Source organism: Carcharodon carcharias, chromosome 2, assembly GCF_017639515.1.
Source record: "Carcharodon carcharias isolate sCarCar2 chromosome 2, sCarCar2.pri, whole genome shotgun sequence".
Classification (NCBI taxonomy): domain Eukaryota; kingdom Metazoa; phylum Chordata; class Chondrichthyes; order Lamniformes; family Lamnidae; genus Carcharodon; species Carcharodon carcharias.
This window is the reverse complement of record NC_054468.1, coordinates 173,511,202-173,527,890: the sequence shown is the minus strand read 5'-3', so window position 1 is coordinate 173,527,890 and position 16,689 is coordinate 173,511,202. Positions and strand designations below refer to the sequence as shown.

Sequence of the window (16,689 nt, the reverse complement as noted above, 5' to 3'; positions counted from 1 at the left end):
TTCCTCCGCCATTTCTTTGTTCCCCACTACTACTTCTCCAGCGTCTTTTTCCAGCGGTCCAATGTCCACTTTTGCCTCTCTCTTACCCTTTATATATCAAAAAAAACTCTTGCAATCTTCTTTTATATTACTGGCTAGTTTACCCTCATATTTAATCTTCTCCCTCCTTATTTCTTTTTTAGTTGTCCTCTGTTGGTCTTTGTAGGCTTCTCAATCCCTTGGTTTCCCACTGCTCTTTGCCGCATTGTATGCTTTCTCTTTAGCTTTTATGCTGTCCCTGACTTCCCTTGTCAGCCATGGTTGCCTCGTCCTCCCTTTAGTATGCTTCTTCTTTCTAGGGATGAATTTTTGCTGTGTCTCCCAAATTATTCCTAGAAACTCCTGCCATTGCTGTTCCACTGTCTTTCCTGCTAGGCTCATCTCCCAGTCAATTCTGGCCAGCTCCTCCCTCATGCCTCTGTAGTTACCTTTATTCAACTACAGATGTAACAATGAAAAGAAAGGCAGGTTGGCAGAGGGGGTGGAGTTGCTTTGTTAGTAAGAAATGAAATTAAATCGATAGCAAGAAATGATGTAGGGTCAGATGATGTCGAATCTGTGTGGGTAGAGTTGAGGAACCGCAAAGGTGATAAAACCATATTGGGAGTTATGTACAGGCCTCCAAACAGTAGTTACATCTGATTCCAGCTTTTTCCTCTCAAATTGCAGGGTAAATTCTATCATATTATGGTCACTTCCTCCTAAGGGTTCCTTCACCTTACGTTCCCTTATCAAATCTGCCTCATTACACATCACTAAATCTAGAATTGCCTGTTCCCTGGTGGGCTGCACCACAAGCTGCTCCAAAAAGCCATCTCATAGACATTCCACAAATTCCTTTTCGTGGGATCCGCTACCAACCTGATTTTCCCAGTCTACCTGCATATTGAAACCCCCCCATGATCACTGTAACCTTACCTTTCTTACACACGTTTTCTATCTCCTGGTGTATCTTGTGCCCCATATCCTGACTACTGTTCGGATGCCTGCATCATTTCTTACTAACAAAGCAACCCCACCCCCTCTGCCAACCTGCCTTTCTTTTCAACAGGATGTATATCCTTGGATACTTAGCTCCCAGTCCTGATCCCCTTGCAGCCATGTCTCCGTAATACCCACCACATCATACCTACCAATTTCAATCTGCGCCACAATGTGATGACAATACAAATAAAATAAATAATCATAATTCAAGACATTGTTATAGATAATGATTAAAATAAAAATAAAATCAAGGTATAAAATAATATAAGGATTGCACATTATGATCATTTCAGCATATGAATAATTACAATACAATGCAAAATGCAGGTCTTAATTTACAGAATAGAAATGAAAGGTCTACTACACTCTGCATTTTGTATTAAAGTACATAAATCACATATTGTCAGGTTGAATTCATTGAATTCTCAATCATTTACATACTATTTGACAGCGTATAGCTTGAGACCTTCCAAATGAACCTCTGACATGCCCTTTGTTGAAGCCAAATCCAAGAAAAATGTTGAGAATCAAAGGTTATCAGGGTTAGATGGCAATGTAGAAATCGAAACACAGGAAGATCAGCCATGATCTTATTGAATGGTGGAGCAGGCTCAAGGGGCCAAATGGTCTACCCCTGTTCCTATTTCTTACATTCTTATGTTCTTCATTGCATTCATCAACCTGATCAAAGTATTTGACTCTATAAATCGCGAGGCTCTATGGATTATGCTCCAGAGACTTGGATGTCCAATAAACTTAATCAAAATCCAGCAAAATCATGATGATATGACTGCAACTGTCTTAAGTGGAAGTCTGAAACAGTCCTCTTCAAGGACCAGTGTCAAGTAAGGCTCTGTGATAGCCCCCGTACTATTTACACTCTACATGACAGTTGCTATTCACCTCATCAAAGATCAACTGCCCTCTGGTGTCATTATTAAGTATCACTTAGATGGAAGACTCTCTAACCTCATTCACTTCCCTGCCAAAACTAAACTGACCACAATGGATATATATGATTTACAGTTTGTGAAAGACTGCAGTGTCATTGCCACTCTGCACCAGATTTGCAAGCCCTTTCAATTTCTTCAATTCTGCATGCAAGAGACTCAGCCTGTCCTTGAATGTTGCGAAAACAAAACTCAAATATCAACCTAGACCTGGTCAGTCAAATATTCCACCTCCCATATATGTTGAAGGAGAGATTCTGGAATATGTTGAGCAGGTCCCATATCTTGGCAACCATATTCATTCAAAAGGCCACCATTGACTAGCAGATCCAACACCAGATCAGCTGCGCCAGTTCAACCTTTTACAAACCACAGTTGCAAGTGTTTGACAACAAAGACTTCCATAAGTCAACAGAAGTCCTAAACTACATTGTCGTCACCATATTCCTGTACCACAGTGAGACCTGGACTGTGTATCAGCGACAAATAAGGGCACTAGAAACATTCCAGCAGCAATACCTCCGCCGCACCTTTCAGATTCAATGGGAGGACCGTCAAGCAAATGTTAGTGTCCTTCTTGAAGCCAGCTTTGCAAGCATTCAGGCAAAACTCCTGCAAAATCAACTGCGATGGACTGGACACTGCTGTGATGCAGGAACATAGCTAAATTAAACAGTTAAACATTTGAGGCTGCTAGTGAGCTATACCCTTCACAAACAACAACTTGTTTTATGTAGCAACTTTAATGTAAAAAATTTCCCAGGGCACTTAATGGAAATAATTATCAACCAAATTTTGGCACTGTGCCACATGAAGAGATGTTAGGCCAAGTGACTAAAAGTTTGGTCCAAGAAGTAGGTTTTAAGGAGCATCTTAAAGGACGAGAGAGAGACAGAGAGTTTTAGGGAGGCACTTCCTGAGTTCAGGGTCTAGGCAGCTAAAGGCACAATCCGACGTGGAGCAAAGAAAATCAGGGATGCACAAGAGACCTTTGAGGTAAAAGCCAGTGTCTTTGAGGAAGCCCAGTTCTTTCTCAAGAAGCTGAAAATGTAATATCAATTATTTCATTCACCTGAATAGATAGACAGCACCAACATTGGATAACAGCACCAAAATTATCTGGAACAATTTTTACTAAGCCGGAAACGGAAGCATGTTGGTCATTTTCATCTCTCAGAACATCCCTTAATAGTTGTGACAATCCATGGACACTGAACTCTTTCTTTTCACAGCAGCAGATTTTCCCCATTTAAGATTGTTACCTAAAGAACAAAGGGAGAAATTAGATTTTTTTATACAGTGGAAATGCTGTACTGGAAACAGAGATGGAAGCTGAATCTATAATTGTTTTTAAAGTGAACTAGGTAAGTATTTAATAGAAATACCTTTAGGGGAAAAAGCAGGGGAATGGGGCTAAGTGGATTGTTCTTTCAAAGAGTCAGCATAGGTGCAAGAACTAAATGCCCTCCTTCCATACTGTAAAATTATATGATCTTATACTCGAGTGGAGACTTATATGACATTCAAAATGTTCAGCCTGCTGATGTCAGTGGTGCTGCAATATAATATTAATATAGTCAGGGAAAGTCCGGCACTGTGCAACCTGGTGCAGAACCATAGTGGGAGGCCCTGACTGGCCAGTGGAGGCAATGGCTAGTCTTAAAAATTATGTCTGTTATAATTCCTTGTAGGCCAGGAGCAGTAGGAGTACTCTCCCAAACCCAGAAAGGAGTCCTTAGGCTCCTCAGCCCTTGTCTGATTTTGCTGGAATTCCAATTCCGCCCCCACCCCAGCCCAGCCCAGACAAATCTGACTGGAATCCCCAGCACCAGCTTTTTCAGATTGTGCTGGAATTTTGCCCCCTACAACAATCCCCGAGCACCCTGGAACACAATCTCCCGCCCCTGCCCACATTGCCTCTAGACTGCTCCTCTTACTGCCAGGAACCGTTCCATGGGTTCCATGCTGCATCCTCCTGCTGCCACATTCCTGCTCCCACTTGCTGACTAGGACTTCAAGGCCTTATATTCCGATAAGGCCCTATCATTAAGATCAACAGGCTTCCACAGTCCCAATCTTTCTGGGTGCACTACCTGATTTGGGGCTCATCATGCTATTCCTGTCCCTTCCTTTTAAAATCTGGGCAATAACTTCAGACTGTGTCCTCTGTCGCCTACAAAAAGCAGAATTGCATAACATTACTAAGTGACAGAAGCTGGTGTCTGTTAATTTTTTTCCCCACAGTCAGTAAAGCTTTTGGTCCAAATATGTTCCTGCTTTGCATCTATTGGAGATAATTTGCAATCACTGAATCCCTCCTTACCCCCAGCATATCTACCATTTCTTCCACAGGTTCACCCATGGGAGGGATATTGAGAAGGTAGGAGAATTGAATCTTATAAAGCAAATGGTCCCCACAACATCACTGCCAGACTTAGTCAGATCTCTTATGAACTTGCCGAACTTCTGAGGGACATAATCAATGCATCATACACGCAACTGTCCCAGCACAGTGGGAAAGGGTATATGTCAATCCTGTTCTGAAATTGTCACCCAATAGCATTGACAACCTGCACCTTGTCATCCTAATTGACCATTTCTCCAAGATTGCAGAATACTTCATAGAGAAGACAATGCAGAACAACTTTGACTCCAAACAGTTTGGAAACATCAAAGACATGTCAACTTCACGTTGCTTGATTGATATCTTGCACAATCTCCATGAGGACATTGATACTTCGGGATCAATATCTTCCAGTATGCTTATAGACTTCTCCAAAGTATTTGATCACATCGATCACACAGTTGCCATCTCAAAACTCCTACAAATGGGAGTTGATTCATCTCTTGTTTCTTGGATAAGCAATTTCATTTCAAAATTGTGAACAAGTGTTAAGTTCACCAATAAAGTATCCAAGTGGACATGTATGTATGCTGGAGTTCCACAGGGAACAAAGACGGGACCCATTGTTTTCCTTGCCCTGATCAACAAAATCAACACTGACATTCGCCACTTTGAATAAGTTGACAGGCTGACGGTTATCAAAAAGTGTAGTAGTCACACTGAATCTCATATGCCAGTTGTTCTTGAGCAACTTCACAATTGGTCTATATAGATTAGAATTTGCCTTAACCCCAATACGTGCACAATTGTTGACATTGCTCAAAACAAACTGGCTCATACCAATCTGTCAAGGAATGACATCACAATCCAACATCATAATTCTGTCATATTGGGTATATTTATCCAGCCAGATCTAAAACGGAAAATGTATGTCAGTTCTATTGTTAAATGAGCTATCAACCATCTGTACATACTTCAGAAGCTGAAATATCATTCCTTCTCAAGCAATAATCTTGTGGCCATTTTCACATCTTTTATTCGTCCCATATTGGAATACGGGGCATCTGTGCAGCCCAGCAGAATCACAAATCAGCAATGTAAAGCCATTGAAAGTGTTCAGAAAAGAGCTTACAAAGTCATTCTTAACCCTAATTACCATAGTTACTCATATGTCTTACACAATTGCAGTCTGGGGACACTCAAGAATAGACACAATCAACTCTGCAGTTCTTTTGCAAGATTGCTGCCGAACTCCAAACTTCACTACTTGTTACCTGCAGACAGATCTTATAATGGCTACCAGCTACAAAACTCAAAACAACTAAATTAAGATGTAAAACGACAAGATTTAAGAATAGCCCAGTGCAATATCTCATTCGCACAATGAACAATCTTTACTGACTAAAAACAAAAAACTGCGGATGCTGGAAATCCAAAACAAAACAAAAACAGAATTACCTGGAAAAACTCATCAGGTCTGGCAGCATCAGCGGAGAAGAAAAGAGTTGACGTTTCGAGTCCTCATGACCCTTCAACGGAACTGATTTTTCTTTACAAGGAGAGGGGTGAAATATATCTGCGATTCCTCTGACACCTTACGTCACATCAACAATTTCCAGTTTCCTGGCCTCAACCGCTTCCCCTTCACCATGGACGTCCAATCCCTCTACACCTCCATCCCCCACCAGGATGGTCTGAGAGCCCTTAGCTTCTTCCTCGAACAGAGGCCTGAACAATCCCCATCCACCACTACTCTCCTCCGTCTGGCTGAACTTGTTCTCACGCTGAACAATTTCTCCTTCAAATCTTCTCACTTCCTCCAAATAAAAGGTATGGCTATGGGTACCCGCATGGGCCCCAGCTATGCCTGTCTCTTTATGGGGTATGTGGAACATTCCTTGTTCCAGTCCTACTCCGGCCCCCTTCCACAACTCCTTCTCCGGTACACCAATGATTACTTTGGTGTTGCTTCATGCTCTCGTTGGGACTTGGAAAAGTTTATTAATTTTGCTTCCAATCTCTACCCCTCCATCATTTTCACGTGGTCTATCTCTGACACTTCCCTTCCCTTCCTTGACCTCTCTGTCTCAATCTCTGGTGATAGACTGTCCACCAATATCCATTTCAAGCCTACCGATTCCCACAGCTACCTCGACTACAGCTCCTCACACCCCGCTTCCTGTAAGGACTCCATCCCATTCTCTCAGTTCCTTCGCCTCCGTCGCATCTGTTCCGATGATGCTACCTTCAAAAACAGTTCCTCTGACATGTCCTCCTTCTTCCTTAACCGAGGTTTTCCACCCATGGTGGTTGACAGGGCCCTCAACCGTGTCCGGCCCATCTCCCGCGCATCCACCCTCACGCCTTCTCCTCCCTCCCAGAAACATGATAGGGTCCCCTTTGTCCTCACTTATCACCCCACCAGCCTCTGCATTCAAAGGATCATTCTCCGCCATTTCTGCCAACTCCAGCATGATGCCACCACCAAACACATCTTCCCTTCACCCCCCCGGCGGCATTCCATAGGGATCGTTCCCTCCGGGACACCCTCGTCCACTCCTCCATCACCCCCTACTCATCAACCCCCACCTATGGCACCTCCCCATGCCCACGCAAAAGATGTAACACCTGCCCCTTCACTTCCTCTCTCCTCACCGTCCAAGGGCCCAAACACTCCTTTCAAGTGAAGCAGCATTTCACTTGCATTTCCCTCAACTTAGTCTACTGCATTCGTTGCTCCCAATGCGGTCTCCTCTACATTGGAGAGACCAAACGTAAACTGGGCGACTGCTTTGCAGAACACCTGCGGTCTGTTCGCAAGAATGACCCAAACCTCCCTGTTGCTTGCCATTTTAACACTCCACCCTGCTCTCTTGCCCACATGTCTGTCCTTGGCTTGCTGCATTGTTTCAGTGAAGCCCAACGCAAACTGGAGGAACAGCACCTCATCTTCCGACTAGGCACTTTACAGCCTTCCGGACTGAATACTGAATTTAACAACTTTAGGTCTTGAGCTCCCTCCTCCATCCCCACCTTTCTATTTCTTCCCCCTTCCTTTTGTTTTTTCTAATAATTTATATAGATTTTTCTTTTCCCACCTATTTCCATTATTTTTAAATCTTTAATGCCCCTCCACCCCCACTAGAGCTATACCTTGAGTGCCCTACCATCCATTCTTAATTAGCACATTTGTTCAAATAATATCACCAACTTCAACACCTCTGTGTTCTTTTGTTCTTTTGTCTATGACATCTTTTGATTATCTGCTCCTATCACTGCTGGCTTGTCCCTACAACCACAACCGCCCCCCCCGCCACCTTAAACCAGCTTATATTTCACCCCTCTCCTTGTAAAGAAAAATCAGTTCTGTTGAAAGGTCATGAGGACTCGAAACGTCAACTCTTTTCTTCTCTGCCGATGCTGCCAGACCTGCTGAGTTTTTTCAGGTAATTCTGTTTAAGCTTTACTGACTGTTGAACTTTGAATCCTAATAATGAAGAGGCCCCAAAATGTAATGATCTTATTCTACTTTGTTCTTTCTATATTTTTTGTACTTTTATATTTTAATTGGAATGATTGATGGTAAAACTCAATTCGGCCCTTGGCTATGATGAAGTTGATTGTTAAATAAATAAACCTTAAAGAAAATGAAATGTTTGATGAAGCATGGGTACTACCAGAAAATAAGCACACATATACAATATTAAAGTCATTGCATATCATCTGCACATTTATATAACTGGAACTCTTATAATAGCACAGATGTTGGTGAAAATGTGGACATTTTTAAGATTAAATTTGAATTAATAGAATAGTATAATCTCCCAAACTTTCTCATTTACAAAATGGAAAGTACACATACATGATACCACACACGAGACATTAATAATAATCTGCCTAATATACTGACCATGTTTGAATATAGCATGGTGTCCATTACTGTCTGTCTAAGGGAAAATAAAAAGAGAGATTCTTAGTTTTTGCCAGAAGGATAAACTGGCACCTTGCTTTGTGGGATATTGCTTTTTCCTTTAACTTCCTACAAGAACTAGTTATATAATCTTGGATTTTGATAGTGGAAAAGCAGATTAGCATTGGCAAGCAAACAAAATACTTGTCTAAAGAAAACAACTTTCCACGCATTCGCTTCTCTCCCCCTTCTCTATATTGAATGCAATAAAAATTATGGTTAAGTTACCCAGAAAAAAAGTTATCATAATTATCAGCGAAAAGTAAAATTTCAAAATTAATATCTAGATGTGGTATAGTGTCCACACTTTTAAATTATAAAGGTTGACGAATATAGTCACAGCCCTAACTGAAAATGTGATTAATTTGTTTTCCAGAGCCGATACGCAAAGTTTAAAAAATATGTGGGCCACAGTGCGCATGTGACTAATGTGAGGTGGGCACAGGATGACAGCTTGTTGCTTACAGTGGGTGGTGCTGACACTGCTTTAATGATCTGGAATTGGGAAACTGATGGAAACAGGGACAACAAGCCTATGGACAGTGAAGAGTCTGACACTGACACCGATGAGGATGGAGGTAGACGGAAACAATATTAATAACTTGAGCCTTTTCTAGTGTACTGCTGTATTTAAAATTCCTAATTATTTTGATCTTTGTAATAAATCTAAATTTTACAGAGTTATCTAAGAAGTCTGCCAGGACACCAGCAATACATAATCACTGTCACCAAACTGCGCTCTTCCATTTCCAACAAATTGGTTTCAGACCTTTTTTAATCAAGAATAATGCTCAGTGGTGTGCGCTAATTTGTTTGAACCTTATGCACCATTTCAACTTGCAGAAAGGCCCTTAATTTGTTGGCCAGCATTCCAGGTGGGAGGTTATTAGTTGGCAAATTGGTATCCCATCCTGCTGTAGAACCCTATATTACAACTTTCAGAGGATTGAATAAAGCATGCATAGCACATGTAAATCCTATTTCTCCAGGTGTCGACAGACCTAACCAATAGTCTTCAAAGATAAGTTTTGTGATTTTTAAAATATATTGACAGGCTAGGAGGAGCTGGAGTTCAAACTTCATCACCACCAGCCCTCAGCCTCCTTCTCATCCTCTCTTCTGGCCCCTCCTGCCCTCTTTACCTCTATTTCTCATTCCCACCTACCTCCTCTTAACCTGCCTCACTATGATTCAATTATCAACCTGTTCTCCAACTCTGCTTGACCTGAAAACTACACTTGATCTTAACATGATGTGTGCTATGCCACAGGAACTTGACCATAGAAAATAGATGTTACATTAGATAAATGTTACATTTTTGTTGCTTATTTATAGCTAAGAACATAAGAAATAGGAGCAGGAGTAGACCACATGGCCTGTTGAACTTGCTCCACCATTCAGTATGATCATGGTTGATCTTCCTGCCTCAACTCCACTTTCTTGCCGGATCTCCGTATCCTTTGGTTCCCTGAGAGACCAATAATTGTCTACTCGGCCTTAAATATATTCAGTGATGGAACATCCACAACCCCCTGGGATAGAGAATTCCAAACATTTGCAACCCTTTGAGTGAAGAAATTTCTTCTCATCTCAGACTAAATGGCCAACCCCTTATCCTGAGATTGTGCCCCCAATCAGGATTCCCCAGGGGACAACCTCTCAATATCTACTCTGAGAAGCCCCTTAGTAATCTTGAATATTTCAATGAGATCACCTCTCTTTCTTCTAAACTCCAGAGAATATAGGGCCAATTTACTCAGTCTGTCATCAGAGGACAACCCTCTCAAGCCAGGGACCAATCCACTGAACCTTTGCTGTACTGCCTCCAATGCAAGTATACCTTTCCTTAAATATGGAGACCAAAACTGTACACAGTACTTCAGGTATGGTCTCACCAGAGCCCTGTACAATTGTAGCAACACTTATTCATTCTTGTACTCCAATCCCCTTTTAATAAAAGACAACATACCATTAGCCTTCCTAATTGCTTCCTGGACCTTCAAGCTAACTTTCTGTGTTCCTTGTATGAATACACCTGAGTCCCTCCGAACATCAAAATTTACAAGTTTCACGCCTTTTAAAAAATATTTTTCTTTCTATCTGTACGACCAAAATGAATAATTTCACACTTCCCCACATTATACTCCATCTTCCACCTTGTTACCCACTCTGCCAACTTCTCGCCCACTAACCTAACCTAATCTTTTGGAGCCTCTTTGTGTCCTCTTCACAACTTGCATTCCCACCTAGCTTTGTATTGTCAACAGAGTCCTGCTGACAGGGAGCAGAGCTGTCCTCAGGGGAGGCAGTTGCATAGAGGTATTGTCACTGGACTAGTATTCCAGGGACCCAGTGTAATGTTCTGAGAACCTGGGTTCGAATCCCACCATGGAATTATAAGTCTAATGATGACTATGAAACATTGCCGATTGTTGTAAAAACCCATCTGGTTCACCAATATCCTTTAGGGAAGGAAATCTACCATCCTTACCTGGGCTGGCCTACATGTGACTCCAGATCTGCAGCAATGTGGCTGACTCTTAAAAATGCTCTCTGAATGAGAGCAATTAGGGATGGGCAATAAATACAGCCTGCCAACTTGAAAATGTCCCATTTATTCTTTTGCTTCCTGTCCGTGATCCTCTATCCATGCTAATATATTACCATTATCTTCCGTATTGGTTGCCTTTTATCTATCTTCCTAATTGCATCCTCAAAAAATTCTAATAAATTTGACAAACATGATTTCCCTTTCATACAACCGTGTTGACTTTGTCTCATCGTACATGGTTTTCCAAGTGCATTGTTAAGACTTCTTTAATTATAGATTGCAGCACTTTCCCAATGACTGATGTCAGGCTAACTGGTATGTAGTTCCCTGTTTTCCCTCTCCCTCCTTTCTTAAATAACAATATTACATTTGCTAACTTCTAATCTGCTGGGACTGTTCCAAGATCTAGGGAAAATCATAACTGTATCTATATATTATTATACTAGCTGTATATCAAGTCTAATAATTATACCCTTTTTTTGTTTCCCATTCATTCTGCCATTCTTGTACAACCTGAAACCCATTTTATTTAAAATTCACTTGCTGTATAATCTGAAAGCAATTCCACCTTTTAGCCAATGAAGAGAAGGAGAATAGATCTGAGTAGCTAGGCCAAACATTGATATGATCTGAGGCTGGCATTCAGAAACAAGGAGCAGCCTGAGTACCTAGTGAGATAATTGCTTGATGGTACAGGGTTCTGGATGTCATTGAAACGTGTTTTTATATTGTTGGAACACAATATGATGGATTGCATCCCATTAAATTAATTGAAACATTATGAAAGAGTAGGAAGGACAACAGACATTCCATTTGTAACTTCAGTATTTAGATGCAGTTCTAGGATGATTGAGTAGATTAGTTGTACACAGCACAGTGGGACAGTATGTTGTAACTTTGCATGCTATGCCATCTTTAGCTGTAACTTGTCATGAGCTGCCAGTTGTGGCTTTAGAGGAAGAGCATCAAGTGAGGTTCAGGCATTACCACATGTGGGAGGGTAGCAGAGAACGAGTTTCCCCAGTTTCCTTTTGTAATGAGGATTGTAATGAACATTGGCAAAATAGAAGCAGATCATTTTGCTATGCAGAAGATACGTATCATAAGGAAAAACTGTAGGAATGGGCCAGAATAAACATACAACATATTAACTTAGGGAAGGGGGCTTTACTTTGATTTCTTCTTTTCCCCATAGTTTCATGTTTTCCAAACAATGACAAGATACTCCACCAATCTTGCTTTGTATCAGCTGAGAGAGGATGCTAATGAGGAATTCAAGTTGACATTTCTTTCTTACACAAGAAAGCTCATTACTTCCTTCCAATAGCTTAGATTTAGATCACAAATTCAATCTGAAGCATTTTAGATGTTAAGCTGAGATCCACTGCTCTATGGCACATTATATGAATGCTTCATCTATTATGCAAATGCACTGTTCCAACGGCAGAACTGGAAATGTGCGCCACTCCTCTCTTGCTTTTCCCCGTTTCTCATGAGGTTACAATTGAAATTTAAAATGCTGGCGTCGTGCATGGGAGCACATGTGATTCCACAGCAGGGGATGCTTTTCAGTGGCAAAACTGACTGTCAGCTGACAATGATGCAGCTACAGATGGGCTGTAAAAGAATCTCCTGGTCAAACAGGGAGGCTCTGCATCATGGCCAAAACTTTCCTGCCCAATTCCATTGTCATTAACATAAGACTTATTGAGGAATGGGTGTTTTTCAAATTTAAATTTCATTTGTAAATGTTTCACACTGCATTAGTTTCACTTTATTCATGAGTGCATCACCATTATTTGTTGAGACGAGCTTAGTAAGAGAGCTAAAAATATTGGTCCCCTTCATGGTTGACATGCATTGATGGCTACAGGAAGTTAGGGACATTTTCTTTATTGTGGAATAAACAATTGTTTTTGTTCACTCTTATAGAATGTTCATGTTAGTGTCCAGTGTTGTACTCGCTGCTGTACTGCTGAACTTGCAGACTCAGCTAGCCCTTCCTCCAATGCATTGTAAAGGACATTGTCTGAGGTCAAGTAGAAGATCAGCCATGATCTAGTTGAATGGTGGAGCATGAGGGGCTGAATGGCCTACTTCTGCTCCTATTTTGTATGTTCCTCTGTTCCTACGAGATCATCTTGGCGGGGATAATTGAAATGCTGTAGGTGAACTCAAAACCCTGTAAAGACTCTGCCAGCCATCACCCTGAGATGGATGCGTATTTGGACAGTACTGACATCACCCTTTAGGCCTCTCATTTTCTTACCTTGACTGACTGTCCCTACCACCTCCCTTTTTTTTTATTCATCCACAGGATGTGGACTTCACTGGCTGGCCAGCATTTATTGCCCATTCCCATGCCCTTGAGAAGGTGGTGCTGAGCTGCCTTCTTGAACCACTGCAGTCCAAGTGCTGTTAGGAAGGGAGTTCCAGGATTTTGACCCAGTGACAGTGAAGGAACAACGATATATTTCCAGGGCAGGAAGGTGAGTTTGGAGGAGAACTTCCAGGTAGTGATGTTCCCATGTATCTGCTGCTCTTGTCTTTCTCGATGCTAGCGATCATGAGTTTGGAAGGTGCTCCCTAAGGAGCCTTGGTGAGTTTCTGCAGTGCATCTTGTAGATAGTGCACTGCTGCCACTGTTCATCGATGGTGGAGGGAGTGAATGTTTGTGGAAGGGGTGCCAATCGGGTGGGCTGCTTTGTCCTGGATGGTGTCAAGTTTCTTGAGCGTTGTTGGAGCTGCACTCATTCAGGCAAGTAGGGAGTATTCCATCATACTCCTGACTTGTGCCTTGTAGATGGTGAACAGGATTTGGGGAGTCAGGAGGTGAGTTACTCACCGCAGGATTCCTAGTTTCTGACCTGCTCTTGTAGACCAGTATTTATATGACTAGTCCGGTTCAGTTTCTGGTCAATGGTAACCACCCAGCATGTTGATAATGGGGGATTCAGTGATGGTAACGCCATTGAACGTCAAAGGGCAATGGTTAGATTCTCTCTTGTTGGAGATGGTCATTGCCTGCCTCTTGTGTGGCACGATCGTCACTTGCCACTTGTCAGCTCAAGCCTGGATATTATCAAGGTCTTGCTGCATATGGACACGGACTGTTTCAGTATCTAAGGAGTCACGAATGGTGCTGAACATTGTGCAATCATCAGCGAACATCCCCACTTCTGACTTTGTGATGGAAGGAAGGTCATTGATGAAGCAGCTGAAGATGGTTAGGCCAACGACACTGCCCTGAGGAACTCCTGCAGTAATGTCCTGGAGCTGAGATGACCGACCTCCAACAACCACAACTATCTTCCTTTGTGCTACATATGAATCCAACCAGCGGCGAGTTTTCCCCCTGATTCCCATTGTCTCCGGCCCCTTGATGCCACACTCAGTCAAATGCTGCCTTGACTCAAGGGCAGTCATGCTCACCTCACCTCAGGAGTTCAGCTCCTTTGTTCATGTATGAACCAAGGCTGTAATGAGGTCAGGAGCTGAGTGGCCCTGGCAGAACCCAAACTGGGTGCCAGTGAGCAGGTTATTGCTAAGCAAGTGCCGCTTGATAGTACTGTTGATGACCCCTTCCATTACTTTACTGATGGATGGAGAGTAGGCTGATGGGGCGGTAATTGGCCCGGTTGGATTTGTCCTGCTTTTTGTGCACAGGACATACCTAGGGAATATTCCACATAGCCAGTAGATAGCCAGTGTTGTAGCTGTACTAGAACAGCTAGGCTAGGGGCGCAGCAAGTTCTGGAGCACAATTCTTCAGTAATATTGCCAGGATATTGTCTGGGCCCATAGCTATTGCACTATCTAGTGCCTTCAGCTGTTTCTCGTTATCACATGGAGTGAATCAAATTGGCTGAAAACTGGCATCTGTGATGCTGGGGACCTCCAGAGGAGGCCAAAATGGATCATTCACTTGGCACTTCTGGCTGAAGATTGTAGCATGTGCTTCAGCCTTATCTTTTGCACTGATATGCTGGGCTCCCCATCATTGAGGATGGGGATATTTGTGGACCCTCCTCCTTCAGTGAGTTGTTTAATTGTCCACCACCATTCAGGACTGGCTGTGGCAGGACTGCAGAGCTTAGATTTGATCCGTTGGTTGTGGGATCACTTAGCTCTATTATTTGCTGCTTATGCTGTTTGGCACATACGTAGTCCTGTGTTATAGCTTCACTAGGTTAGCGCTATATTTTTAGGTATGCCTGGTGCTGCACCTGGCATGCCCTCCTGCACTCTTCATTGAACCAGGGTTGATCCCCTGGCTTGATGGCAATGGTAGAGTAGGGGATATGTCAGGCCATGAGGTTACAGATTGTGTTCGAGTACAATTCTGCTGCTGCTAAATTTACCTTCTCCCTTGCCTGTTAATGTCAATTCTCCCTTGCCTGTCCCAGCGCCTCATGGATGCCCAATCTTGAGTTGCTATATCTGTTCAAAATCTATCCCATTTAGCACAGTGGTAGTGCCACACAACACAATGGATGGGATGCTCAGTGTGAATGCAGGATTTCATCTCCACGATGACTATGCAGTGGTCACTCCTACATGTGATGGACAGATGCATCTGTTGCAAACAGGTTTGTGAGAATGAGTTCAAGTATGTTTTTCTCTCTTATTGGTTCCCTCATCACCTGCCGCAGACCCAGTCTAGCAGCTATGTCCCTCAGGACTCGGCCACCTTGGTCAGTTGTGGTGTCAGGGACATTTTCTGTAAGATATGATTCCATGAGGATGACTATGTCAGGCTGTTGCTTGACTAGTCTGTAAAACAGCTCTCCCAATTTTGGCACGTGCCCCCAGATGTTAGTAGGGAGGCCTTTTCAGGGTCGACAGGGCTGAGTTTGCCTAGGTCAATGTTGGGTGTTCTCTCCTGTTTCATTCCTTTTTTTGTGACTTTGTAGCAGTTTTATACTGCTGAGTAGCTTGCTAGGCTATTTCGGAGGGCATTTAAGAGTCAACCACATTGCTGTGGATGGGTCTGGAGTCACATGTAGGTCAGACCAGGTAAGGACAGTAGATTTCCTTCCCTAAAGGGCATTCATTTACAACAATGATTTCATGGTCAGCATTAGCCTTTTAGTCCAGATTTTTATTGAATTCAAATTCAAATTCTACCATCTACCATGGTGGGATTTAAACCCGGGTCCCCAGGGTATTACCCTGGGTGTCTGGATTACTCGTCCAGCGACAATACCATTTCGCCATCGCCTCCCCCTAAGGCATTGAGAAATCAAAATTTTGCATCCCACCTAATTTAGTCACCCTGCACACCACATTTCCCACTCTTGCAACCTCCATAAAATCCCACCCACGGTTTTGGAGTGGTAAAACACTCTGATAACTTTGGAAGTCTTTGAGGGAGAAGGTTCGTGCAGAAATAAGTTGCCTCCAGACATGGGTGGCCTGTTAGGCCTTCTTCTTTGAATTGAGCATGACTAGTAGAATGAACAGAGAATACACAGAACAGAAAATCTGCTAAAAGAAAGAGGAGAGGGAGGAGGGCTCAAAGTAAGAATCAGTTTGGTTGGAGATGAGAAATAGCAAGGGAAATAAGTCATTGGTGGGAATAAATGGGCTCCCCTAACAGTAGCTATCCTGTAGGACAATGTAAATATCAAGAATTAATGGGAACTTGTAAGAAAGGTACTGCAATAATCATGGACGATTTTAATCTTCATATCAATTGGACAAATCGAATTTCAAAGGTAGCTTGAGGATGAGTTCATAGAGTGCATTCAAGACAGTTTTTTGGAACAATATGTCATGGTATCAACTGGGGAACAGCCTATTTTGGATCTGGTAATGTGTAATGAGACAGGATTAATGAATGACCTCATAG

At 42.5% G+C, this 16,689-nt stretch overlaps 1 protein-coding gene across 2 annotated transcripts in view; it reads left to right on the top strand.

Moving 5' to 3' along the window:
- Window positions 1-16,689, top strand: part of LOC121269068 (echinoderm microtubule-associated protein-like 6) — a 738,052-nt gene that overhangs the window by 606,575 nt on the left and 114,788 nt on the right. For both annotated transcript variants that reach the window (XM_041173516.1, XM_041173508.1), the window contains one exon: window positions 8,664-8,865. In XM_041173516.1, the coding sequence (XP_041029450.1) occupies window positions 8,664-8,865 (202 nt within the window). The remainder of the gene's footprint in view (window positions 1-8,663; window positions 8,866-16,689) is intronic.